Source organism: Lepidochelys kempii, chromosome 10, assembly GCF_965140285.1.
Source record: "Lepidochelys kempii isolate rLepKem1 chromosome 10, rLepKem1.hap1, whole genome shotgun sequence".
NCBI lineage: Eukaryota > Metazoa > Chordata > Testudines > Cheloniidae > Lepidochelys > Lepidochelys kempii.
Genome location: NC_136389.1, coordinates 7,588,613 through 7,615,257, shown reverse-complemented (window position 1 = coordinate 7,615,257; position 26,645 = coordinate 7,588,613). Strand labels below are relative to the sequence as shown.

The following is a 26,645-nucleotide window of genomic DNA, read 5'->3' as shown; positions in this document are numbered from 1 at the left end:
CTACAGAGCTTCCTCCTCTACATACAACCCTAGGAATTCATTTATATGTTCAGTTACCTTTACCAGGAACCATGCAAACCAGTCAACTGGTTAATAGCCAAAGTGTAGCAATTTTCCTTTAGATGTACCCTGACGTTTAATTGGATCAAACATGTAGCCCTTTCTCATTTTAATTTTCACTGGTAATTTTGGACCTTTGCTTTTGGACATTAGTCAGTGAGGGGGTAATCCAGCTGATGAGACAATATCACTAGAAATAATGCCTTGGGCACCAAAAGATGCTGACAAAATGTGATTCATATTAAAGTCTTCTCCTTTCTGGATACCTTTTGTCTTGTGATAAAATAAATCTCTATTATTAACACCCCAGAGTCTTTTGTGATCCAACTTTTGTTATTGTCAAGGTGAAGAAATAAAGTTTCTGCCACTTTCACTGAAGTTTGCTCACTTATGCTGTTTGTACACCAAATTTCAGCACATAGGTTGTTACAACAAGAACATGTCAAATGGATATCCTGTCACAGGGTCAGGTTTAGAGACACCCATTTTCCACGCTCCTGAAATGTGACTGAACCAGGACACCCCAATTTACAATCCATGTTACAGAGTTTTACATGGGTATTATGCCAAATTATGTTAAATCCTTCAAAACACTCTGCTTTTGAATTCTTTGACAGGCTATATCCACATTTCCCCCATAACTTAGCTGGAGTCATTCTCACTTAGACATTCGATTACCACGGAACAGCAGCTATTGACTGTTTTCTGTGAAGAACATGATGTACATGGAGAGAAATACAACACACAGCTTTTACATATAACCATGGCTAATAACGGCCATGACCTCACAGCCAAGGAGCTTCTGCTCCTAGTGATGTCCTCACACCTGACACCATGGGCATTGAAGCCTGCAAGTCCAGGTTTCAGCCTCTTTTCAAGACAATGTATAATTCCATATCCACATTAAGATGGACACAGCAGTCTCATTTTACTCCATGGGACACCAGCACCTTATTTTAATTCTCTCCAACAAACCCCTTAACTGGCAGCTATCTGAATGACAACCTAGGACTTTGAGTCAAAGCCAGATAGGTAAAGAATGAAAAAGAATTTAGAACGGTCATCTTCATACAAGTGACAACCACCTCACAGGTCAGTACAACTGGCAACCATGTATCCTAAGGAGGGAGCAGCATGGGATATAGCAAGGGAGGACTAAACCATGCTGGCAGGGTGCAGGGGAAACATGCAGATCACCTACCTACAACGTTATGCCTTGATCTAGTCAATAGTATTTGTCCCTTACATTCAGGAAGTGCAAGTTTCACCCACCAAAACACATTCTGATCTGCCATGTCACCCAGTAGGCCCTTTTCAACCAATAGCCTTGCTGACATGATCAGCAGGAAAGGTCACTGCCAAATTACCTCACGCTCTAGTGGGGCTGTGCAAATGCACAATGTAGTAATTTATGCTGATCTAGTTTAGGCTTCCTGTTTCTGATGTACTTAAAAACTAACAGTAAAAATTTTGTGTGTGCCCTTGGCTAGTTGCTCTCCAAATTCTTTCTTGGCCTGCCTTATACTTTTATACTTGCCTTGCCAGAGTTTATGCTGCTTTCTATTTTCCCTCACTGGGATTGGACTTCCAATTTTTAAAGGACACCTTTTTGCCTCTGTCTCTTTTGCTCCGCTATTTAGTGACAGTGGCTTTTTGGGGGGGAAGGGAGTGTCTTCTTACTGCTTTTTTTTTTCATTTGGGGAATACATTTAATTTGAGCCTCTATTATGGTGTTTTTAAATAGTCTCCATGCAATTTTCAGGCATTTCACCCTTGTGACTGTTCCTTTTAATTGCCATTTAACTAGCATCCTCATTTTTGTGTAGTTCCCCTTTCTGAAGGTAAACGATACTATGGTAGCTTTCTTTGGCACTTTCCCAGCTCATCCCACTCACCGTTAGAGCCAGCATCACCTCTCTGTAATTTTTGTTTCCATTCAGCCTCTTCTTCAGTGCTCGGATAGCATCCTTTGGACTGAAGGAGAAACAAACATATCATTTTCACGCCTCATAAGGTGGGAACATCGGTGTTCCCTAACCCTTTCTGACAGGGCAGGAGCACTTGCGTTCACTTTAGATAACCCAGCTATGATCACTGAAAGCTCAGCATGAGAATGCATATACAAGGGCGATGTATGAACGAGACAGCAGACAGACACTCAGAAAGAGGCCAAAGGCGTAATACCATTGAGAACAGGCCTGCTGTGTAGCGCAAGCAACGCAGCCTGAGTGCTGAAGTGGCAGAGGATACCAGAGAGGTCCCTCTCTTCAAATGTTAGGATCTGGTAGCAATGCAGCATTTGGAGGCTTGGAAGTTACAAGCATGTCTCCTAAAAATACAGGCTCAATAATCCCTATTGTAGCACATTTAGTATGTGCTTTTTGGATACACCCAGGAATTAGATATTGCACCATGAAAATCTAGTGCTGTCATTTTGGTGCTGGGCCAACATAGAGCTCTGCTAATGAATCTCAATCCTGACATGCCACATCCCATGTTATTCTAACCTTCCAACTCTCCTGAGCAGAGGTCTTACACTAGCAAGTGCCACGAGATGTGCTGGTTGGCTGAAGTGGATCAGTGTCAGTTTGGGATGAGGAGACCGAACAACTCATTTGCTACCTAAAAATGGGATTTAATCTGAGGACACCTGTGCATTATTAGCCCACTGCACCACCTAGCATGCTGAAGAACAAAGATCAGTATCAGCAAAACGTGTGAAACACCCAAGTTATCTATAATGCACATACCCTTCTTCTGTCTCGTTGATAATGTCGCAGATCTCCATGTTAAGTGTCCAATCCTCACTCTGCAAGGAGCCATCAGTCGCCTTTTCTGTGAAGCCAACACAAAAATCTCTGTCACCTCTCCATGATTAAGTTACTATAGTCCATCTTATCTTCAATTTTGTACACAAGTTTAAGCACTCCCCAAATCAGGAAGGGACAAATTTTCCTGTTGACTCTGGACTATATCATACCGTTTTTCCTAATTTAGAGACCAATCTAAAAGCTTCCGGAATAAAAATTAATCCTGTGGGCTCGATTACTCAATATCCACAGACGGGCTGTCAGTTAATTCCCGCTCTATCTTCTTAGCTAACTCCCTACTTTAGCTGTGATATTTTGATGGGAGAAGGGGTTAATCATTCAAAGTTCTAATTTACTATATTTGAACACCTCTGTCAACCCTCCCTATTTTTGTGGAGTCAGAATTCATACTTCTCTTTTCATGGGGAAGACCTGGCTCCTTTTTGTACACTAAGGGTTTTCCCTTGCTTGTTTTTTTACCTTAGAAGTGTCAAATGCAAAATTCCTGCCTTCCCTATTTTGCGGAAAGTGTCTCTTGAAGGACCCAGAGATGTAGTTTGGGAGTGCACGCAGACCTTAACGGAAGGGGTGGTAGTGTTGAATCTTTAACAAGAGGAGTTTTCTTCCATCTGTTTGTTAGATGTTTGAGTTAAATATGCTTACAAACAGACAGCGATCTCAGCTGTCTGGATAAACATCACTTTCCCTCTTCAATTAATCAGGTTTTACTTCAGATCCCTTCTCATCTGAAATTACAGACCTACTACTAGCTTCCTATTCTTCCAGGAAAACAGGGTAAACAAGACCTGAATTTTTGACCAAAAAAAAAAAAAACAGGCCAAAACAAAAAACCCAACCGATCAACAAAAAGTACAACACACAAACAAAACTTTCCTAAATAAATCTTTCAGACATAGTTTATACATTATAAAGCAGCAAGAACAGCAGAAGTGCAGTTTCCTTTGTTCCCTTTGTAGTCACCTTGAATTATTTATATCAAATTCCCCAAATCAAACCCATTTGTCTCAAAGGAAAAAATTGCCTGAACAGGGTAGATTCACTTTTAGAAGACTGAACCAGTTCTATAATTCTGCCTTATGCTTCCTGGACCAGAAAGCTACATCTGTGGTAACATTGTTCCCCAAAAAATTCCTACCATTGAGACAAGGATACAGCTCCCCTGGCAGCAGTAACCGTGGCAATGTTAGCACAGACCAAGTGCCAGCTCAGAGCAAGGGCCACATAACACTGTGCTGAAAATGCCAGCAACCAGTATTCCCACCACTGCAGTTCCACCAATGGTAGCAACTTGAAAAAAAAGAATGACATAGACTGGCATGACATAGGGAGAGGGATAGCTCAGTGGTTTGAGCATTGGCCTGCTAAACCCAGGGTTGTGAGTTCAATCCTTGAAGGAGCCATTTAGGGATCTGGGGCAAAAACTGGGGATTGGTCTTGCTTTGAGCAGGGGGTTCAACTAGATGACCTCCTGAGGTCCCTTCCAACCCTGATATTCTATGATTCTGTGGCCAAAGTTAGAAGCGCTGAAGAGAGGTTCGTTCAATCCCAGAGTGGGAGGAACATAGGGAAAGTGAGATCATTCCATTTCTCAACAGTGACACTTTCAGCCTCATAAGGAGTGTTGAAAGGCACTCAAAGGATCTCTGTGCGGGTCCCACAGGTCCAAGGAGGAATAGAAAAAAACAAAACAGCCATAGCCCCATCTTTGTATGGGACACAGATTCGGAAAAGTCAGTCAACCTTATCTCATGGTACAGTTCAAAGTAGCAAAAAATCTATTCACATACGAAGTACTCCCATTCCCCAGCAATTCAACGAGGGAATTCAGAGACTACGACCTACTGTGTTTTGACCAATAGTAGCATTCTTTAAGATTTCAAGGTGCTTTCTATTCACTGAAGTTTAATACTGTTCTTCAAACAAACCAGATGCATACTTGTGAGACTTCTTTCCAGCAGCTTAACCCCTTTGCTGCACTTCACAAAGCATCACAGCAGCAAATCTGGGTCCCACCACCGAAACAGACAAAGGATTAGGGACGACAAAAATAACTTGTATTCTGTTTTTCTCTAAGGAAAGATGAACAAACAAATTAGCTTCTAATTGTTTCTGGAATCAGTATCCCTCAGGAAGGTTTTTTTTAAATAATTACAACTCTGTGTCAGTGTGTGTGTGTGTGAGAGAAAAAGAGACAGACAGACCAGAAGCCCTGAACCACATATTATGCCAAGTAAATATCCAAACTGTAAAATAAAAGTATAGTCAGCGTCAGTAACCAAACATTTAAAGGGGCACAACATTATCCATTTTCTCCAGCTTGGCCACAAAAAAACCAAGAGAACAAAAACAACACATGAATCAAATTGTTGGTGGCCCTAACTGAATGGCCAACCCCTCTGCTACCTCCAATAACATCACCCAACAAGTGGAGACAGCGCTGCACTAAATGGAGAAAGAGTTTCAAAAGATTTCACGATTCTCAGGTCACAGAGCCGTGTCACATGGAGATTTTGCCAAAATAAACCATGGCCAAATATTTATCACAAGATCAAGGAATGAACTGGCTGCTGGCATTGCCATGTGTAGGGTTAGCATTTTCCCAGATGATTTCTGAAGAGAAGTCAAGCCTTTGACTGAGTCACATAGTATGAAAGCGGACATCAGGACAGGGACTGAGCAAGAGCTATGGGGAACAAAATTTTCTTTTGCACATTTTTGGATTTTCTTTACAAAGAATGTCAAGGGCCGATGCTTAGAAACACCCCATATGTAAGGCATACTATTCTCTCCGGTGGCACTGTGCTAGTATGTTCCTGCTGTTTCAGTGATCATTCTTCCCCTCAGAGCACAAAGAAGAGGCTGCGACTTTCTGACTGTGAGTGTTGAGATTCTGATTTTAAACACAAATCACTTCAAAAGCAGCACACGTTTCATGGACAAGAGGACCTAACGGTTGTGAAAGCACTTCCCTTGATTACGTTAACGCTGCGTGTACACCAAAACTTGAAACAAACAGCCATGTTCACAAGTAGCTCCAACAATGCAAGGATAGATTCCAGCTCCCCAAGAAACACATCAGAACAGTGCTATTAGTATAAACGAGGGGTCATGCAGCATGCTTCTCCGAGTAAGAGAATCCCCATCCTGTGCCTGGGAAACGGCAGAACCAGCAACACTAGAAACGGTTTTAAATGCTGGAAAAACGGATAGGTGCCAACCATGAATCTCCCTGAGACTCCCTCTCAAACTGGACAGGAAACTGATAGCTGATAATACTGACAGGGTCAAACTGTTTCCAACACCTAGTGCAGGTGCCAGAATCCTGGAAGAATGGCACATTTCCCTTATGTAGGAGCACCTAATGCATTAGAAAAGCATCAACTCCCCTACTGCCCACAACAGGTCCGAGGCACATGTCAATTAGCATTAGTTTACACAAGGACTTGGAGACACAGTCAGCACAACTCTGGGAGAGTGCAGGGCATCTTAATTCAGATACCCACCCTAGACAAGACAAAGTAAGCAGGCAGAAGAAAAGTGAATAATTTCTGGGACACTTTTATTGGGCAACATACAAAAAAAACCTTGTACTAACTTAAGTCTCTAGTTCCCAGGGCCAGGGATGGGAAAGAATAATACTTTGCACTTCTATAGCACCTTTCATTTAAGGTGCTCAGGGCTGTTGAACATTAAATCTCAGAGAAGTCCAGTCACAGGACATAGCCAGAAATTCTGGAGTTCTAATTCCAGTCTGCCACTGACATCTTGGGGAAATGGAGGCAAAGGGGTTAAGCAGTTTGCCCATCTGTAAAATGACAGTTAATACCATCCTACCTCAGTGGGTTGTTAGCACTTTTACAGAAATTTATCACCTATGTGCTGCCCATTTTACAGCACTCAGACAAGGTGCTGCTCAACTAAGAATGCCTCCTGTGCATCAATCTTCATGGACATCATCTACCAGGCAAGCCTATGCCCACTGTCTCAAGTATGACCAGGATGAGGTCACCATAAGGAAATGAAGCTAGACATAGAATCATGAAATGTAGGAAAGGAAGGGACCTCCATAGGTCATCCATTCCAGTCCCCTGTATTGAGGCAGGACTGATTATTATCTAGACCATCCCTGACAGGTGATTGTCTAACCTGTTAAACCTCCAATGATGCAGATTCCACAGCCTCCCTAGGTAATTTGTTCCCGTGCCTAACTACCCTGATAGTTAGAAGTTTTTCCTAACGTCTAACCCAGCAGTTCTCAAACTGTGGGCTGTGACCCCAAAGTGGGTCATGACCCTGTTTTAATGGGGTCTCCAGAGCTGGAGTTAGACTGGCTGGGACACAGGGCTAAAGCTGAAGCCTGAGCCCCACCACCTGGGTTGGTGGGGCTCAGGCTTTAGCCCCCCCACCTGGGATGGCAGGGCTTGGGCGAGCTCACACTTTGGTCCCCATCTCCCCCTCCCCCCCAGGTCATGAGTAGTAATTTTTGTTGTCGGAAGGGGGTTGCAGTGCAATGAAGTTTGAGAACTCCTGGTCTAACCTAAATCTCCCTTGCTGCAATGGTTGCTTCTTGTCCCATCCTTCATGGGAAAGGAGAACAATTTATCACCCTCCTCTTTATGACAACCATTTATGTACTTGAAGACTTATGTCCCCCCCCCCCCCAGTCTTCTCTTTTCCAGACTAAATAAAACCAAATTTTTCAATCTTCAGTCATAAGTCATGTTTTCTAGACCTTTAATCATTTTTGTTGCTCTCCTCTGCACTTTCTCCAATTTATCCCCATCTTTCCTGAAGTATGGTGCCCAGAACTGGTCACAATACTCCAGTTGAGGCCTTTTAAGTGCTGAGTAGAGTGGAAGAATCACTTCTTGTCTCTTGCTTTCAACACTCCTGCTAACACATCCCAGAATGATGTTCATTTCGCGCGTGGGGGGGGGGGGGGGGGCACAACAGTATTCCATTGTTGACTCATTTAGTTTGTGACCCACTATAACTCCCTGGTTCTTTTCTGCAGTATTCTTTCCCAGACAGTCATTTCCCACTTTTTGTATTTGTGCAATTGATTATTTCTTCTTAAGAAATAGTGCCCAGAAACTGCATAGGAACAGGCTATGTAGGAGAGGTAGAAAGTGCTCTTTTATTTTAATTAAATGCAAAGACACAACAGCTGCTTGCCCTCAGGAGGAGCATTCATTTCAAGCTCTGCTCAGTAGCATCCTAACAAATGAAAGCTGACATGGAGTGCACAAACGGTCAGCTACTACACAATCCTCTCATACTCGGTCCTTAGTACTTTTGTTTTAAAGCTACATTTCAGTGCAGATTAAAGGTACTGGCCGGAGAGCCCTGGAGACAGGACAGATACAGCATAAGCAACAGCAGTGCAAGCTTCCCACTCCCTGCCCTGACAATGCACCTTAACCCTGACTTGGGAGGTCTCCACTGATGAATACGAGGGTAGTTCAATTTCCATACTCAATCTGACCTCTCTGTTGCATCTGCTAATAATGATGCCAGCTGCCACTGTATGTTTTTTGATGAACACTTTCAACAAGATCTGAACTGAGAAGACTGGTTTCAGATAGGAATTGTATTTAATATATGTACCATATGCATGTTTCTAGATTGGAGAATTAAGTGCTGGTCTTAGGAAGCACTACGGAAACTTGCCCTAGCTGAATGGTGACAGCATGCAGTAAACGAGGCAACAGGCTGACGTGGGGCTATGTCTACACTGAAAAAAAAAAAGCGTGCTCATATCGTGGGTTAAAATAGCAGTGAAGACTCAGACTCAGATACTTTAAGGTCAGAAGCAATGTGGCCTTTAACTCAGTTAGCCACTAGAGTCCAAACCCAGGTTCCCCTGTAGGCTTTAACTTGAGCTGCTAACCCGAGTTAAAAGCTGATTTATATCTTCACTGCTATTTTCACCCATCTTAGCCAACCCCAGTTAAGAACACACCTTCATTGGCAGTGAAGACAATCGCTAGGATAGAGCTCTCTGAACACTGCACCCTTTCCTTCAATCAGTTAGTCTGTCTACAAGTATCAAGAGTCATTGTGCTGCATAACACACTTGGAAGACGCAAGTGGAAATGCCAGTGTTGGGCAAAGGTAGCAAGTTATTGCTCAAGGACATTTAAGTCCTGCCTTGTTTACAAATTAACACAAAAGAGAAAGGGACACTGGTGTTTATGTAGGTGTGGTCTCCCGTCTGAATACTAAACATTCTGCTATGCAGATCTACGTTCTGACAACAGCTGGATAAGCCCTTGGTGTGAAAAATCCATGGATTTCTTTGTACATGGATAATCTCACCATCCCAAACTAAAAAATGAGCCAAGAGGTTTATTCCAAAGAGCAACTCCTGGGTGCACACAAGATAAACGCATATAGGTGTACCTTGTTCCAGAAATGAAAAATCAAAGAAATTCTTATTTCAAATCAAGCCCAGGTCCCCAGTGAATCAAGTTTCCTACCCCCTTTTGGCTTTCAAATGGTATAAAGCATTGATTTCTACCCTTGGTAGTTCACAAGGTAGCAGGTCTCAAAACTCTCTAGTCTACAGTGGTCGTACATATAGCAGTGCTTTAATGAAATGATCCAAGACTGATTTTAGCAAATTAAACTTTTGAGCAGTTTGATTTTCACTCCCTGTCATTACAGCAGTCATCATGGTTAAAACTAGCTACAATAATATTGGCAGGCTCCTCTTCATACCTTCTCCTAACTCACCTTAACCCTGACTGGTCACACCCCTACTCAGTTCAGTTCTTATAAGCAAAGGCTGTCAAGTTGGGGCCAGTTGTGATGGTTTTATAGCATACACAGAGATCTTTCAAGGACTACAAGTCTTCTGAACGGAGTGTAGAATTACGCAAGTTACCCCACAAGTGGAGATACACTGCTGAATCAGAGGATTTGTTCTTCTTAAATGTTCTTCTTAACCTCTGAGGATAGGACAAGCAACAATGGCCTTAATTGCAGCAAGGGTAGTTTAGGTTGGACATTAGGAAAAAACTTCCTGTCAGGGTGGTTAAGCACTGGAATAAATTGCCTAGGGAGGTCGTGGAACCTCCATCATTGGGGATCTTTAAGAGCAGGCTGGACAAACACTGTCACAGACGGTCTAGATAATACTTAGTCCTGCCTTGAGTGCAGAAGACTGGACTAGATAACCTCTCAAGGTCCCTTCCAGTGCTACGATTTGACATCATGAGGCTCAGCACATTTGAGTTTATGCCCCTTGAGCTCAGGACATGGTCCTATTCAAAGCACCTAGATGGGAAACTAGGATGCCAGGGCTAAGAAACAAATTGTTCTATTGCATCTTCAATCTTACCTCCTCCATGCTTATTATTTTTTAAAGTCAAAACTATTAGATCTCCCTGCAGCTGATGTGAATTTCTGATCAAAGTGCTGCTATTAAAACTGACTACAAACCACCATTCCACAGTCAGAGAGCAATTCTGAGGGTGTCTAAGTCAGTCATTCAGAAAGGAGGTCAGTTTCTTTGCGAAACAAAGGCCAACATTTTCCACTCTGCCACCTTGCTTACTTCGTTCTCTCTCTGCTCTCCCTGTTCTAAGACTGCTGAGCTTGGCTCTCCAAAGAAAATGGATCAGCCCAAAAAACATGATTTGGATTGGACTGCTGCAGCCTGCCTACTGTCACCCTACGTCATGTTTTAGCTACGCTTGGGTTGAAAGCTATTTGGGGCAGGCCGACTGTCTTGTCTCCAGGGCACCATGCATTCTGAATTAATAATCATCAGTTTGTACTGAACCCACAGACTTACTAAACACCAAAATAGCCAAAGAATGGGCACGTGCTCAAGACTCAAACTTAACAATATTTAGCCCACATGCCAAGTTTGAAAGAAGTATGTTAAAATTATTTAGGAACAGTCATTTCACCAATGAACAGTCTGATTCTCTTTTTGAAGACTACTCACCATATGGCACTAGACTGTGATTACAAACAAACAGTGCATTGCTACAAACAATGCTCTGCTACTGCATCTCTTAAGAGGATCTCAAGATGCTTTACGAACAGTTGTTTCAACATCCCTGTGATACAGGTACAGTATATAAAGCGTACTGTTTAACTACCACTGAAATCCAGCCACTTCTGGAGCAGAACACAGCACTTGTTTAACAGCAGACGGTTAGGACAAGAAGCAAAGCCTACATATCCATGCCAAAGAGGATCAGTATACAAATTAAATTACATAATTAACTTAATTAAACTTAACATTTATATAGAACTAAAAATGCCTTGTGCCTATATTAGGACCCCAATTTCAGTAGACAAGGGGAAGAATAAAATAGACATACTTCCAGGTCAGGCTGATTAAAGAGACCTTATTCTGACATGTCTTAGCTTATGAGATCCCATAAGGATCACAGCTTGTTTGCAGGTGTATAAAACCCTGACTAACCTGGGAGTATGAACTCATATAGGCTGGGCTCCAACAAGGCAATCTTGGACTGTGATGAAAAGTGGCAGCCAGATCTCGTTCAAACTGTAAAGATGTGCATTTTAAGAAAGCCACTTTTATGTAAAATCCAGCCTGTGTACATGGACTCCTCTCACCAACACAGAGTCAGAATAGGAGAGGTGAACAGCTGCCTTCAAAAGGGGTCAATGATCTCAGCACCTGATGAGCAGGTAGGCATCCCTGCCAATTAACACACCCTTACTGGGAATCAAGGTAGAAAAAGCAGGGAGAAAGATACAGACGAGGGGGGTAGCAAACCAGGCATTTGTGACTGCTAGTCTTGATCAAAACTCATCTCAGAATGAACTCACATCATGCCCTGAAATGCTCATTTGGTACAAAACTTGAAACTGCTGTTTCATGCTCTGCACTGTCTCCCCAACCAAGGCAGAACTCAGTTTAAGGTTTCCGGACCAGTTTCACAGAGGGCTCTGAATACTATCTACCATTACTCTTCCTTCATGACCGTGACCTCCCATGACAGCTATCTTCCACTAGAACAATAAAAGTGTTGAGAAATAGGGCTCATGAGCGTGGGAGACAGAACTGTCACAGGAGCTGGACGTAGACACAGCAACTCTGTCACATGAAACAAGAATGACCAGAGTCCTCACCCCTTTCAGCAGTGAATGCAAAACTCTTTTCCACACATGGCAAACAAAACCCCTATCAATTAAGCTCTCTCTCCAACAGGCAAAGGAAGAGAGATATTGGTGGGAGCCATACAGCTTCCTACAGAGGTACCTATAAATAGGTACCAGAGAGCTTGGAGAGTGAAGAACCTGGATTTAAATGTGGGTTCCAGGATTAATACCACACACACCTCAAGCCACCAACAATCCAGTTTTATGAATAAACTTAAAGCTGATGTTCTTAAGGAATGTTGAAATTTGAGGCTAGGCACACCAAACAGGTAATTAAAAACAAGTTTTTCTGGTGTGGCTTGATGGTTTAAATGCATTGCCCCAAGGGGTAAAGTGGAGTCTGTGCCCCAAGCAGAGCAATACGCTTCCAGGCCAGGAAGAGCATCCTTACTCAGTCTTCTCACTGCAGCTTCCCATCAGCTTGAAATTACTGCTGGCGAGGTCATGCTTCGTTGAGGGTGGGATGCAGTGTGTCTATGGACACCTGTCCGTAGTTCATGCTAGGGACAAGCAGGAGGCCGTAGCTTTTTTTTTTTTTTAACATTTGAAATCTAGTGGATTTTCACTCATTTCAGAAAATAAAAAGCTTCCCTTGCCTCCGTGCCGTATCCACATTAAAGCTAAGGCACTGACCCAAGTACCCTAAATAGCTGTCCTTCAGAACTAAGTCAAGTGAAAATGTTTCCTTGCCACATCAAGCCACTTTCAAAAATCCAGAGGCATTTATCTGAACTAGGAACTTTAAAAGCAGCCTATATTGCACTAATCTGCTACATGAGCTCTTTCAGGGATGACCTCTGCAAAATTCCTACCTCACCATGACTCTGAAGTCCTGCAAGTGTTGAGCACTTTTCCAACAGGGTCTGTCACTTCGGGATTGGCTAGTGAGTTCCAGCTCATGTCAGAAGTCAGAGCAGATGAACCCTTCCATCAGAATTCTGGACAGGGGCGGGTATATGTATGTATACACACACAGTTCTCCTTCTATGGATTTACTTGAATATAGGTGTTTACTGTGTTCTTTCATACAGAAAGTAATGCTGGTCCAGTTCACTGTATGAGGGCAATAAACTAGAGTACTCTTAAAATGACAGGTTACGCCCTCCTCTAAAAATCAAGTTCTTTGACAACTTCATGTCTTGATACATTATTACAGCGTGCAAACCCCCGTGATCTATTAAGCAACACTTCCACTGCTCTAGTATTAACACATCCTGAGCGTCCATCTTTTGTTTGCGGATGGAAGTGACAAAGGAAGCATAAATTAAAACCCTCTGGATGGTATAAACATAACAAAATGTTCTCCCTCAGATCTGCCTTTTCTGTACTAGGCTGTGACTTACTCAACAAAGTACAGTTGTGACTGAGTAGTATGGTTGATACATATAGAATTGTCTTAGCAAATTGCTGAGTTCAGATTAGTCATCCAAATCCATTCTGACACATCAGCGGACTTTCACTCCTTCCCCTGACCACAACAAGGCAGCTGTGTTTGCGGACAGATGTCATGAAGTTACAGTCATGCATCTTGGTTGGCTAGTATACACATTCCACCAATTGTTTGCCAAAACATTTTTTGTATAGTTTTCAGTTGTCCATCTGTTTTGGATAACTGAGCAGACCAGATTCCTCATGTTATCCAAGGGTGAATCACATGGTGTTTTAACCATATGGTGTTCGTTCCCCTTTAGGGGAACAAAAGATTGCTTAATTCAAAGACTGACTATATACAAATTATTTATGATTCAGGAAAGGCAGGAGATCTGAATATCTATCACAAAGTGTTTAAAAAATAATCCTGGAAAGCTGTTCCAGTATGTACTTTAATAGCCAGAAAATATTGTCTTTACTAATAAAGACAAGCCACTAGAGTCCATATTAAAGCTCCAATAAAGCCTTAATAAGCTTCTTACTCACTTTCATGAAACTTTCCTCTTCTGTTAGAAAACATAACTGAACTTCCAACATTTGTTTGCCCAAAATTCCAAGGGGGTGAAGCTAAGGATTTATCTTCCAACCTGGCCTTTTTCCAATTAATAGGCATATACAAATACTCTATATAATGATGGATATATTATCCTTAAAATTTCATAGGATGGCAAAGGGAAAACTATATAAACAAGCTGGTTTAAAATACATTAAAAAATACAGGTGGACTGACACCATGCATACAAAGTAAACTAATTACTACCTTTGAGACCAAAGAGATGAAACCATGAGGTATGGAAGAGGGGAGAATATACCACAGGTCAGGATTTACATTACATTTAAAAGTTCTGGAGCTTGACAGCCTAGTTACATTACATGACAAGCTTAAAAGCACAAATAAGAGTGAGGATGGGTGTCAGTGTTCAGTTCTGTCACCTCCTTGCTCATCGGAGGGTGTTTAGTTTCAAACAATTACAGGTAAAGAAGCAGCCCTTATGAAAATTATGGACCATCAGTGCGTCCGTGAACTACATCTGAAATCCATCGGTGCTTGATGGCTAATTCTGTACTACATGAATAAAGCAAGTTCTAATAACTCATTTGGGACTTCACTCCAGTACTTAAAAGCGATGTGTCTTTCATATTTATAAAACAAAACTAAACTAAACTAATTACCTTCCATGGGTGAACTGTTCTAAGAATTTCCAAACCACTGTAGCCTCAAAGGCTAAAATACCTTCTCATATTTAAAACTCCCCCGCCTGCCCACCCACTCGTAACAAGTTTTATTTGCCGCAAACAACAAACTGCTGGATTTTTTTCACCTTGCAGAACCCCTAATCAGTATTCTATTTTTTGCAGGTCACTGCTTAAGTCAATTGCCTGCATTCTCACTTGTTCAAAATAAATTTAAACACTAATTATACTTAGTAAGAAAGAGAAGCAAACTGTCATTCCGACACAGAAACTAGTTATAAAAACAGACTTACTTCACAACTATAGCACAACCGCAGATTGACAAGAAAAACAATGTACTTAATAATTATGGGTGGAACCATTAAAAATATGCCTGGTTCCACCCACCCATGCTGTCGTTACAAACAAATCATGCACTACTATGATTGTGCAATAACATTTCCCCTCATTCTTCTCTCCAATATTTCTATGCATCAGAAAGCTTGAATTCAGTGTCCTCTGGAAGAAGCTGGTTACCCAACAAGCAGCAGAAAACAAGGCAGTCAGATATCCATAGCTTTTAGAGTTAGCCAAGTTGCAATATGCACCAGGAAGTGCATCAATTTGCTTCTCTAATCCATAGCCTTTCTTCACACCGCTAAAAAGAACACAGTAGACCTTGCTGAGAGGCAACAATCTCTGCCTCACTCAAGCTCTTGTGGCTTAAACAGTACAGCACCAACACTAGTTTTAAAGGTTTCCTTTATATGGAAGTGAGGGGTTGGGTTCAATGAAGCCCTATCAGGTGAAAGAAATAATTTTACACTAAAGCCATTTCCATTGGGGTAGTCTGTTGTAAGCCGCCCCTTCGAAGAGGCCAAGCTCATTAGCAGGGCAAATGCACAGGGGTTACATTTTCAAAACACTTGTTAGGAAGTTCTGGGCATAAATCCTACAATGGTTAACAAGATGCTCACATGTAACCTTTCTTGTACTGCCTTCAAAATGTAGCTCCTCAGTCTCTACTGACCCGCGGGTTAACCATTTCAATTCTGCTTCCAAACCCTTGTGTTTCATATGGCAGTGCAATGTTTAGCCATGAAGCCAAAACAGAGTTTGGATGCTATATTTTATATCTGGAAAATTTCTTTGCAACTTTCATTAGAAATGGGAAGGAAATGGTTTCCCAGTCCTGCAGAAATTCAAACTTAAAAAAAAGTTTCCCATCCCAAATCAGGACAAAAAGCCAAAATCCTGAAGATGTTATGAACCAAAAAAATCCACAAAAAGTTTCAGATTGGGTCAATGAAATAAAAAAATCTGTTAGAAAGGATGTCTTATAGGTGGGTGAAGTCATCACTTTCTGTTGGGATGGAGCTATACGATGTCAAGGACTTCACAGACCACTCCACAGTCTGTTCCTCAAATAACGTCTTGCATTGCAGTGCCTGACTCTGCCCCCGTCCCCAGAAGAGGTCCATACAAAAATTCCCAACTCATCCAGCTGCATCAAAAAAATTTTAATGCTTCCAGGGAACTTTGTTGGAAACCAGATTTTCACCACTCACTCATTGTGTTAAGCCACTGCATTAGAGAGAGATTTTAAAGGCTGCTTTACTTATTATATAGCTATAACACACACTAATGAGCTGCACTGTCAAGAAAACAATCACAACTGAATGCTGACCCATTTTGTTTTCTGTTGAACTTTAATCACTTTCCAAGTCTGACAGCTGCTCAAACTTAATTGCTCGTTATGCCTGTAAATAAAAACTGATCTTACTCTGATTAGCCACTCATTTTATGGCTGCCACAATAATTTCTTGGTTAATAAATGATTTCATGTTTACCAGTATTTCCCAAATCTTAGCAAAATATATTGGTGGTATGCTGTTTCTTTTCCCTAAAATACCCTTTTATTTAGAAGTTAAAATGTCATCGTTACAGAAGGCAGTTCAGAGATCAACCAAATTATTTATTATAGCCTATTCCACATCAGGCCCTACTGGCAAGAAATAATGACACCCATAAATCAAATGTATCCTGCTCCTTGCTTGGACCTTTTCCTCTGCTTGTGACATCGCTTGCCATGTACTTGATTTCTTGGGAAATACTCCAGAACACTCTGATTATAACTGCTCACAATGATACACGACAGATTTCTAGATTATAAACAAAATGTGCTAGCAGAGCCCAAAAGTCCAAATAGTGAGATGAAAATCAAGTAGCCAAATTATGTAGGGGTCAACATCTGATTAACATACAGATAAGCAATTTAGCACGCAACAGGGGTGCTCTTTCATAGATACTAAGCAATCAAAACTCCAGATGGTTTAACTGACAAAGGACTCAGTGCAAACTCTTTTGCCTAACATTCTTAACGCCATTACATTTTAATCTTCAGCAACCACCATCTCATCAATGTATCTTCTACAGCTCCAAAAATAAACCCTTTGGACTGAAACCAAGCAGGCAAAATTTTAGTCCACAAGGAACCAGTTAAATAGTTTGAGTTATACGAATACAAGGTGAAAAGACAATCATTCTTCGGCTTTTCTAGATCAAAAATGATTGAAAGTAGAGACTTCAGACTTTCCCTCTTGGATTGTTCTCATAGAGACTTAAAGGTCCAATTTTGAAATCACCATGATCAGTCTTTTTAAAATTACAAATGCTGAAAAAAATTTTTTTTTCATACTTCCACATTAAAAGTAGTATTTGGTTCTCAGAATGCAAGTAGGATGCTTCCGTTATGAACGAGGGGACCTAAGGATGCATTTGTTAGCTTGGGAAGCCAAAGTGGCCCAGAACTACTAAGCGCTGCAGGACTGCAACCCTTTGAGGTATAAAGGAACCTTCAAGCTCCGCTGGCAAAGCTGTTACGACCTTGCAATTTCTGTAAGTCTAATCATGAGTTGTTGGGTTTTTGGCGGCAGGGAGGAGGGGAACTTTAAAAAAATAAAAAAACCCATTGGGAAAATAAATGAAGAAAGCTGTAATGAATGCAAGATTAAAGTTGAGAAACAAGCACTCAAAAGTCAGTGTTGAGATCCCTTCTGCCATGTTAACTCAGCAATGCCATGAATATGATTTTTTTATTTCCGTTATTCTTGTCAAATGCAAAGTTCACTATACTTCTCTCAGCGGATGTATTCCATAAAAATATAAAGGATGCAACGTGGCCAAGTTAACACAATTCTTCTGTCAACTTAGCTACTACCTCTCAGGGAGGCGGGTCACCCACAGTAACAGGAGGGATAAGCATCTACACTGAAACATTACAGCACCACAGCTGCAACTGTCTCGTTGTAGCGTTTTAAGTGTAGACATACCCTAGAAGTGTGGCAAAACATTTTAATCAAGTTTGTAACAGTTATGTGCTCTCATTTTGCATGGCATCTTCTGACCTGAATTTGAACAGACTAGCTCTTCCCAGGCAGTCACTCTTTCTAGGACAGAATGTCAAACAGCTAAATGGGAGAACAGTCTGCAACATGCTTGCCCTACAATAACCAGATTTACAAGCTCGTACCCAAAGCATACAACAGGTTTATCTGGAATGTCTACTTGTCTTCTCGGTCTCCTGACACTGCTTGTGACTAGTCAGCCTCCTCTTTGCTTCTCGTGGCATAGTTTGGCTCTGTTCATACGCTGAGCCTCTGGAGGGTTCCTGGGTTACTCCGATTCCCAAGCTACAGAAGCAATGGCAAATATGGTCCAGTGTGGATACTCTGACCTCGGCATTGTCTTGATACAAATACACTTCAAGGGTTGCATAAATGCATAAACTAATGATTTTGGGGATGCTTTACTACACTATTGACTACAGCATTTGATCCCTGCATTGCTCATCATACTGCTCAAGATTGTACAGGACAGTCATAATGTAGCGTTCTGTTTTTTAAAAGAGGCTGCTCTCAGTGATCGATTGGTTGAAAGATTTGGAACCGTGGAGAAGCAACTCGTTAAACTAAAGTAAACCATCTGCTCCTAAGGGAAAAGGGGTTCGGACATAGCTAGGCATTCAGGTTAACGCTTTCTTGGGCACAAGAACCAGCCTGTTTCAAAAGAATCCTTTTCAAGGAAGACTAACTGAAACGAATAAACAGAATAATCAGGAATAAAGTAGATTTTCCAGCAGCATAGTATGTGACTAAAACACAGCAGACATGGCTGTTTAAGAGAGAATTGGGTTTTTGCCCTCCCACATTAAACCAGTTTTTAAAATGCAGAGAAGTAATACTTCCTAAGATGTTTGCATGGATGCAAGCAGAAAGCTGTGTTTGAATGCTAGTGCTGCAGGACCTGTGCAGGTTCACAGCACCAGTTGTCACAAAAATCCCTTTGTTTGTGGTGGCTAGTGTTTGGTGTAATATCAGGCTCACCCTCGAGTACATTTCGTACTTGGGGCTTCTATAAGAATCTTTCTTCCAATGAGTTCTAAGCACTTTACAAACATTTTAGCCTCTCATCAACTATATGCTGTAAAGATTCTGAAACCAAGGCACACACAATTAAGTGACTAGCCCAAGGTGACTTACTAAGACTCTGGCAGAAGTGCTGGCCAGTCCAACACCACCCAACCAGACACAACACTCTCTCCAAATCCTAAAAGTTTCTTTCCTCCCAGTAAGAGATCATTTTACAGACGTATCACCAAGCACCATTTCAAATGCCTTATTCACCTTCAATGAAAGTTTAATTAAAAGCTGATCCCAATTTAAGAATTCAAATTATTCTAACATTCCTTTTATAAAAGTTGTCTTAATTCAGCATTCCACACACATATGTAGAGAAAGCAAGAAATAGTACCATGAGCAAATTGTTTCAAATAAAGAGACACATCAATGGGAGGTTTAAAAACTAAAACCAAACATTGGGTGTCCATTAATTTTTTAGCACGCTTTTAAAGATATATGAATTAAAGCAATATCAAACTGTGAGCTGGCCATCCTCAGATTGTAACCTGGTACATACAGGTTTATATTTAGAAACAAATGGAATATAGATTTAGGCATGCTATGCTGCAGCAGATATAACTACATTACTCAAAAACACATAGGCTAATACTTTCATGAGTGGCAATCTGCTTTTGTGACTATAAAAATCAATCCAGCCTTAGGAATCTGGTATTAAATGGTATTATAGTAATTATCCAGCTTCTCACATATATGTAGTTTCCCTAAGCTACCAGATTCATGACTCAGTATTTATTTGCTCCTTTTAAAAGCAAGGATATTAATTTTGCTAAGAGATTTTCTCTGCAACACAATACATTATCATGAAGTGAAAGCAGATCCATGTAATCTTGTAAAACTAAAAGCACTTTATCATCAGACTGTGTTTTGCATGACTAACATAATTCTGTATGAACACTGGAAGACTGGGTTTTGACCGTAGTCCATGTTATTTTAGGTACCTATACAGAAAATAGCATCTCCATCCCATTCACAGTGGGCTGACCAGTCATGTATCTTTTTGATTATTCAAGTACCATATATTGTGTCTAGAATTCTGACACTAAATAGATATTCCAATTTTCTAGTGGAGGACAATCCACCTTCAAAACAGTGCACAGTATATACGTGCCTCTGTATAAAGTCCCAAGACATATGCTGGCGCTTTTTTTTTTTTTTTTTTGAGTGGGAGGAGTGGGGGGTTAACAACATAAGTCATGAGAATGGAACACTTTACTATTAAAGCAGATAAACGTGCTCTTTAAAGCCCTGATTTTGTCCTTGGGAAAAGGCATTTTCCTGAAGAGTGAATCTTATCACGCTTACACCACAACAAAGCAAACATTTACTCTGAAAGGAATTTAGAGACATTGCACACACGGACAATGAAACATGGTTAATTTTCTCTAGTTTTTTAGTTTTTGTTGCCCACCATAATACATTTTTCTAGTCCTGCATTTGCTATTAAAAATAAAAATAGCTCTTGAACAAATGCATTTAAGTCTGTCACAAAACATGTTAGAGGATATTTCAAGGAAGCATCGAAATATTTCCCATGGGAAAAAAAAAAGAAAATAAAAGGTGTTAAGAGCCAAGAAGCCTGCACCAATATTTCATTTTATGGAAAAGCTCTACAGATTCTCTCTGCACCATATTCATCATCACCTCAACTGCCTTGAAATGGAAACTGCAAGTGCTTTGATAAAAATCGATGGAAAGGTTGTCTGGTTTCACTGTTGCTTCAATAAAGTGCCTCTGTATCCTCTGCTGAAACACTGCTTTTGTAACTTCCTTAAACAATCCTATTTAGTAAATCACAATAGTTAGCACTGTGCCTCCTGCTGAAAAAGGATTCCCGGGCAAGGGTCCAATCCCGCACTCCTTCCTCAGGCAAAGGTCTTAGAATCAGTTCGTGTTTGACTAATAAATGCAGCATGACAGCCATAAAGGTACTACAGCACCAAACATTTGGAGTCCTGGTTATTAGAAAAACAACTTCCAAAATTACTCTGGGCATGGCGCGAGGTTTCGCTCCAGAACTCCCTTCTCCATTTCTAGTACATTGTTGTCAGACTGCAAGTTTTAGGTAGTTGTAATTGTGCATTCAAGTTTTATCCTGGACCTGGGTTGGCAAGGCCTTTTGGTCACAGCCAATCAGGCCTCCTAGGTCTCTGTTGAAAAGGACTGATTGAAGCAGTTCACGTGATTGACCTCATTGTTTCCAAAGGTGGATAGGCACATTCCCTATTTGTTCTACCTGTGAGGAGCCCATTTCACAGATCACTGCTCAGTGTCAACCCTTTCCACTTGAGAAAGTTAACAAAAATTCAACACAGCAAGATTTGATTTGGATTTAAACATTCCCCTGCAGTGTTTACAAAAATCTCACCAGTTCCGGAGATCTAGAAAATAGAACTGATTTCCTTGTGCAAGTAGAATGAAGAGCAAAAAATACACAAGAAGCATGAACAAAAAGGTCAGCTGTACTTCAGATTCTTCTAATCCAATAGTTTTAATAATCTAAAATGAGTTTAGCAACACAAGGACATTTGTTTTAGATATTTGTTTTAATAACCTTTAATCATGCAGTGACCCTTTAAAGATGATTCTCTTGAGCAAGCAAAACTGAGCATGCAATTTAAAGAGAGGATGCCCAACCTGGACACACGGAGTCTTGCAATTGGAAAATAGTAGTCTCATCTCCATTCTCCAAGCTCTTATCTTCACCACTTTACTACACACCTTTCTGTATTCTTCCCATTCTCAGGTCAGCAGTATTTTTAAACAATGTTTTGCATTCTCAGAGTATAGATTTACCTGGAGTTCACCCTTCTACATAAAACCATTTTCCCCAATTTACTCTGTGAGCCTATCATAAAAATCTAGGTTTGCGTTTACTACCTAAAATTAATCTGAACAGATATTACAACACTAAGCCATTCTGCAACCATTGAGACCCTCCACACACTTAGCCTAGCCCCTTCAGAAAAGCCTGGATAAATAGACAAGCTTTGCATTGTTCCATGAAGGTCAACACATTTAGGCACTTTTAGTCCATGAGAAGATGTAAATTCCACAGGCGAGCGGCTTTCACTAAGAATACTCTGCCACCAGTCCTAGATTTACAAATCTAGATACTATCAGCTCATTTGACTCAGCTGGTCTCAACTACAGGAGTAGAATTTGAAGTAAGAGACAGTGATATAGAGAGCTGAAATCACAAAAGGGTATTATAGCTTTGAGTCCAACAGCTGTAACGTTATGCTCTGTGCCAGAAGCACAGTTAAGTATGTATGTGAGAGGCCACATTCTGAACAAGCAAACTTTCCAGGTCATCTTCAAAAGTAGCCCTGTGTAGAGTGTACTGCATTCATCCAAGCAGAATGTTACTAAAGTGTAGAAAACTGGTGAGGACCCCATCTACAAGGGATGGTCACAACCTCCTCGTCATCTGACAGCCTGGTGGGGACACTGTAATTTTCTATTTACCCATAAAACATGGGTATAAAATGGGGATAATGATACTTACCCACATTGGAGATGTATGGATGAAAAGCATTACTAAATGAACCAAGTATTATTTGTTTAAATAAATTTACACACAGCATCCAGGTGTATCACAACAGCAGAATGAGCTTCCCCACAACGCTCTACCAACACACTTCAGCCCTGCTCTGCAGGGACCATTTTTAGAGATGAGAAGATAGCTCAGTCTTCACAGTCCATTTTCTTTATAGCCCATCTAATCCATAGCCTCGCCCCCTACACTTCCATTGTGGTCGTCAGTTAGTGGCAGCCGTGGTGGTTTTTGTGCAGTGGACACTTGGCCACTGGAAATGGAACAAAGCGACTTGCCAAAAATCAGATGTGAATGACTTTCACACACCATGAACTTGGCTGGAATTTGATTGGCCAATTTAGATGCGAAAGGTGCTATATATCCCCATTACTAAACCTCTGCGTCCATCAGAGTCCCATCCTAGTAATCCAAATAATTAATAGTATTTTCCTGATCATAACCATACTTCAAGCAACAGTTTATTGGAAAGGTCACTCCAGTTTCAGAGAGATGAAATGCTTTATATTAGCTCCCCTCGCTCTTCAAAACCCCCTCTGAAATCTGCTTTTTCAAACCTGACATTTACCTGAAGACATTCTGTACACTCCTAATTAAATTTTCATGTGAACCACCACTGCTTCCTGGCAGAGAAAACACACATTCTTCATGCGCTTACGGCCTTCCATAATTTTCTACAGTTCTCTAATACGGAAAGCATCAGGCCTCGACTGCAAACACCAACACGGTGTTCAACACAGTATGCTCAAATGGAACTACGAAATTATTTATGGGGGTTTATTTAAATCACCAATATAAATAATACAACAAACAAATAATTGTATCTCACAAGCTCATTCAAGCAGAACTGCGGAACACCGGAAAAAGGGAGAAAGTCTTGCTTTTGTTGTATTGTTACCTTGGAAAGGCATGCCTGGCAATTATAAGACAGGCAGCAAAACTTTTCTTCCAGAACAAACTCTGCTGAGGTCTTCCGCCAAAAGAGGAGGAAAATTCTTAAAATACAACAGAATCTTACAGTATGTACACATCACTAAAGCTGCATAACTGACTTAAACATAGCTCACTCAAAGCTTTGCTGTCATAAGAGACTTTGAAGAGGCAATGTCTGTATATTACTAATTCCAAGAGAACAAGGGGCAGGAAGGGGATGAAAGAACTAAGAAGAAGCTTTAAATGCCTTGAGCATGATTACAAGGAAGAGATGGAGAAGCAGAAGAAAAAGAAGGCTGGAACACAGATTTTATTATATAAAATTACTAAGACTTAAGAAGGCCACCGTTGCATCACTTACTGATGTTAAATGAATCAGACAATAAATAGATCAGACACTATTCCTTTCTCTAACATTTTTTCCTGTAGCTCCCTTATCCAAGGAGCTAAGCAGACAGCTGCCCTTGCAGATGCTTATCAGGTGGATAAATACAACAAAGCAAATCCATTTTAAGATCACATTTAACTGTCATCACCATTATTATATCCAGAAACCCTCAGCACTTCATACCATAATCTAGAAGAAAGCAATCTCGGGGAGGTTTGTATTGACAGCTGGCTTGACAGATATACATGTATTCTGCCAAAGTCAGAATTCAGTGATCTTCAAAGCACAGTGCAAGACTTATCTGTTTGATCATATCTTTTGGTTCTAATAAGGGGTGCTGAAGGGGGAAGGTAAAGTATAGGAACTTTCTGGTTTTGTGGCCAGAACTGCCACTTTAGAAAGTATTTTCATTTTTGTACTCACACAATCTACACAACCCCCAGGCAAGGTAGAGAAGTATTATCCCTATTTTACAAATGGGGAAACTGAGACACAGAATAGATAAGGCTAAGGTTTTCCCTGAAGATCTGCACCTGGGTCTAAGCACCAGGGTTAGTCTAGCCCAGGGGTGAGCAGGCACACACCAAAGTTACACACACACGTTACACACGTTACTGTGCCCTCACTGGTGCTGTGCTTCCATAAACTAAGCCATTCTAGAATTCTTTCCCAGTGACTTGTGGAAGAACGTGTCTGTCCTACTGGGCACACAGGGGAATAGTGGGAAGGCACTGGAGGACTATCAGCACTCAGTCTGTGTCCTCACTGCAAGGTGAGCAAGTTCACAGCCCAAGTGAAAGTAGAACCTAGGCTTTAACCCAGACCCCAACTAGCCAAGGTTAAAAACATCAGTAAAACCTGTGTACACACTGGGAGGAGGGTTAGGGGAACACCCTGGGCTACCTCTCACATAAATACATAGTCTGCCCAGGGTCTAAAAAGAGAGAGAGAGAGATTCAAGAGCAGGGACAGGATTAAAACTTGAAACTTGTTGACTTCTAAGCCTGCGCTTATGCCTCCAAACTATGCAGCCTTCCCTGTATATAAAAATACAGCCCCCAAAGCAAATATTCAGGGGAAAGAGGCAGCAGCCTAAATACAGGTTTTTTGGGTCTAGGAAGGAATTGACTTCCTGGGACACCATAATACCGGTTGCTTAGAAACACACACTGAAGTGGGGCAAGTTCCTTAGGTGAGACTTCTGTTCCCCTTTGCAGAACCACGGCAGCATCAGGGTACCCTGCCCTGTTATATCCCTGTTAGTACAGTACCTCAGCTGTCAACAGAAACCCCACAGAGGGAAGGGGATTTCAGCAGGATTTTGTTTGTGAAGTAAGGCACCCGTACCTTGCAAACCATGCCCTGGGGACAACCCTGGGAAACACGGACCACTGCAATGAACAGGCCCATGAGCATCCCAGCACTCACCTCAACAGGGGCTCTGCAGACCTACCTGGCCCGCGCCTCCCCCCACCCCACAAGCTCTCACCCTCAGAGTGCCAGGCCCTCAAGATCCCACCAGGGCTTGGGTCCCCCAACACCCACCTTTTTCTGAGGCGGGACTCCCATCTCCACCAAGCCTAACCCTACTGAGTCCATCCTCACCCCACTGGCTGGGGTCCCATTTACGTGGATCTGCCCCTCCCCAGCTCCGCCACAGGCATGGCTCCTCCCTCCGCCCAGCTCTAGCCCCCCCCCCCCCCGGGCTCTGTCCTCTCCTACCCGCAGCCAGCTTGGCTCTGCCCCCTTGCCCCCTCCCTCCGGGCTCTACCCACCCTCCTCCCCCACCCAGCTTGGCTCTGCCCCCTTTAGTCCCCCAGCTCTACCCCCCTCCTCCCGCACCCAGCCTGGCTCTGCCCCTACTTACTCCCCCAGCCCCCTCTCACCCTCCCCCAGGTTCTGCGCCCCCTTATCCCCCAGCCCCCCACCTCCTCTCCTCCGGCCCCCCTTGCCCCTGGGGCTCTACCCCCTCGTCCCCCACCCAGCCTGGCTCTGCCCCTACTTACTCCCCCAGCCCCCTCTCACCCTCCCCCAGGTTCTGCGCCCCCTTATCCCCCAGCCCCCCACCTCCTCTCCCCCGGCCCCTGGGGCTCTACCCCCTCGTCCCCCACCCAGCCGGGCTCTGCCCCCACTTACTGCTCCGGCCCCTGGCTCCCCGCCCTCCTCCCCAGGCCCGGCTGTGCCCCGGCCCCCCCTCACCCAGGCTCTGCCCCACCGGGGTGCTGAACGGATTCCCCAGCAGAAACTCCATCTTGGGATGACAACAAACAGCCGGCCCGGCCTCCGATCCAGCTGCGGCCTCCTCCTCGCCCTGACCGGCACCCTCACTGACCAACCGGGAGCTCCGCCGCCGTCAACGGCCCGCCCGCCGAACCCCCACTGGCCAAAGCACCCACCGCCCCCGACTGCATTGGGGGCAGACCATGCCAATCACTGGCAGCCCTGCCTCCCCGCCCCCTCCGCCAATCAGCGCCCCCGCCCCAGAGTTACACCCCCGCCCCGACACGTTGACTGACATAAGAGCGGCAGGAACCCCCACTACCGATACCCGCCATTGGACAGCCCTCCGCTAAGCCTCCAATTCTATTGGGCAACGGCCACACGAGCCCGCTGACGCTCCAGCCCGTCTACATCTAGAGCCGGTTCTGATT

General features: G+C 42.5%; 1 protein-coding gene across 6 annotated transcripts in view; it reads right to left on the bottom strand.

Annotated features, from left to right (window-relative positions):
- Positions 1 to 26,339, bottom strand: part of TOM1L2 (target of myb1 like 2 membrane trafficking protein) — a 64,672-nt gene extending 38,333 nt beyond the window's left edge. For 2 of the 6 annotated variants that reach the window (XM_073361828.2, XM_073361829.2), the window contains exons 1-3: positions 26,194 to 26,337; positions 2,811 to 2,895; positions 1,956 to 2,034 (exon numbers count right to left, since the gene is read on the bottom strand). In XM_073361828.2, the coding sequence (XP_073217929.1) occupies positions 1,956 to 2,034; positions 2,811 to 2,895; positions 26,194 to 26,245 (216 nt within the window). In that variant the 5' untranslated portion in view covers positions 26,246 to 26,337. Of the gene's footprint in view, positions 1 to 1,955; positions 2,035 to 2,810; positions 2,896 to 4,827; positions 4,961 to 25,539; positions 25,622 to 26,193 lie in introns of those variants that run through there. The other 4 variants (XM_073361831.2, XM_073361833.2, XM_073361830.2 and 1 more) reach the window with 4 other exon arrangements.
- Positions 26,340 to 26,645: the final 306 nt, after the last annotated feature.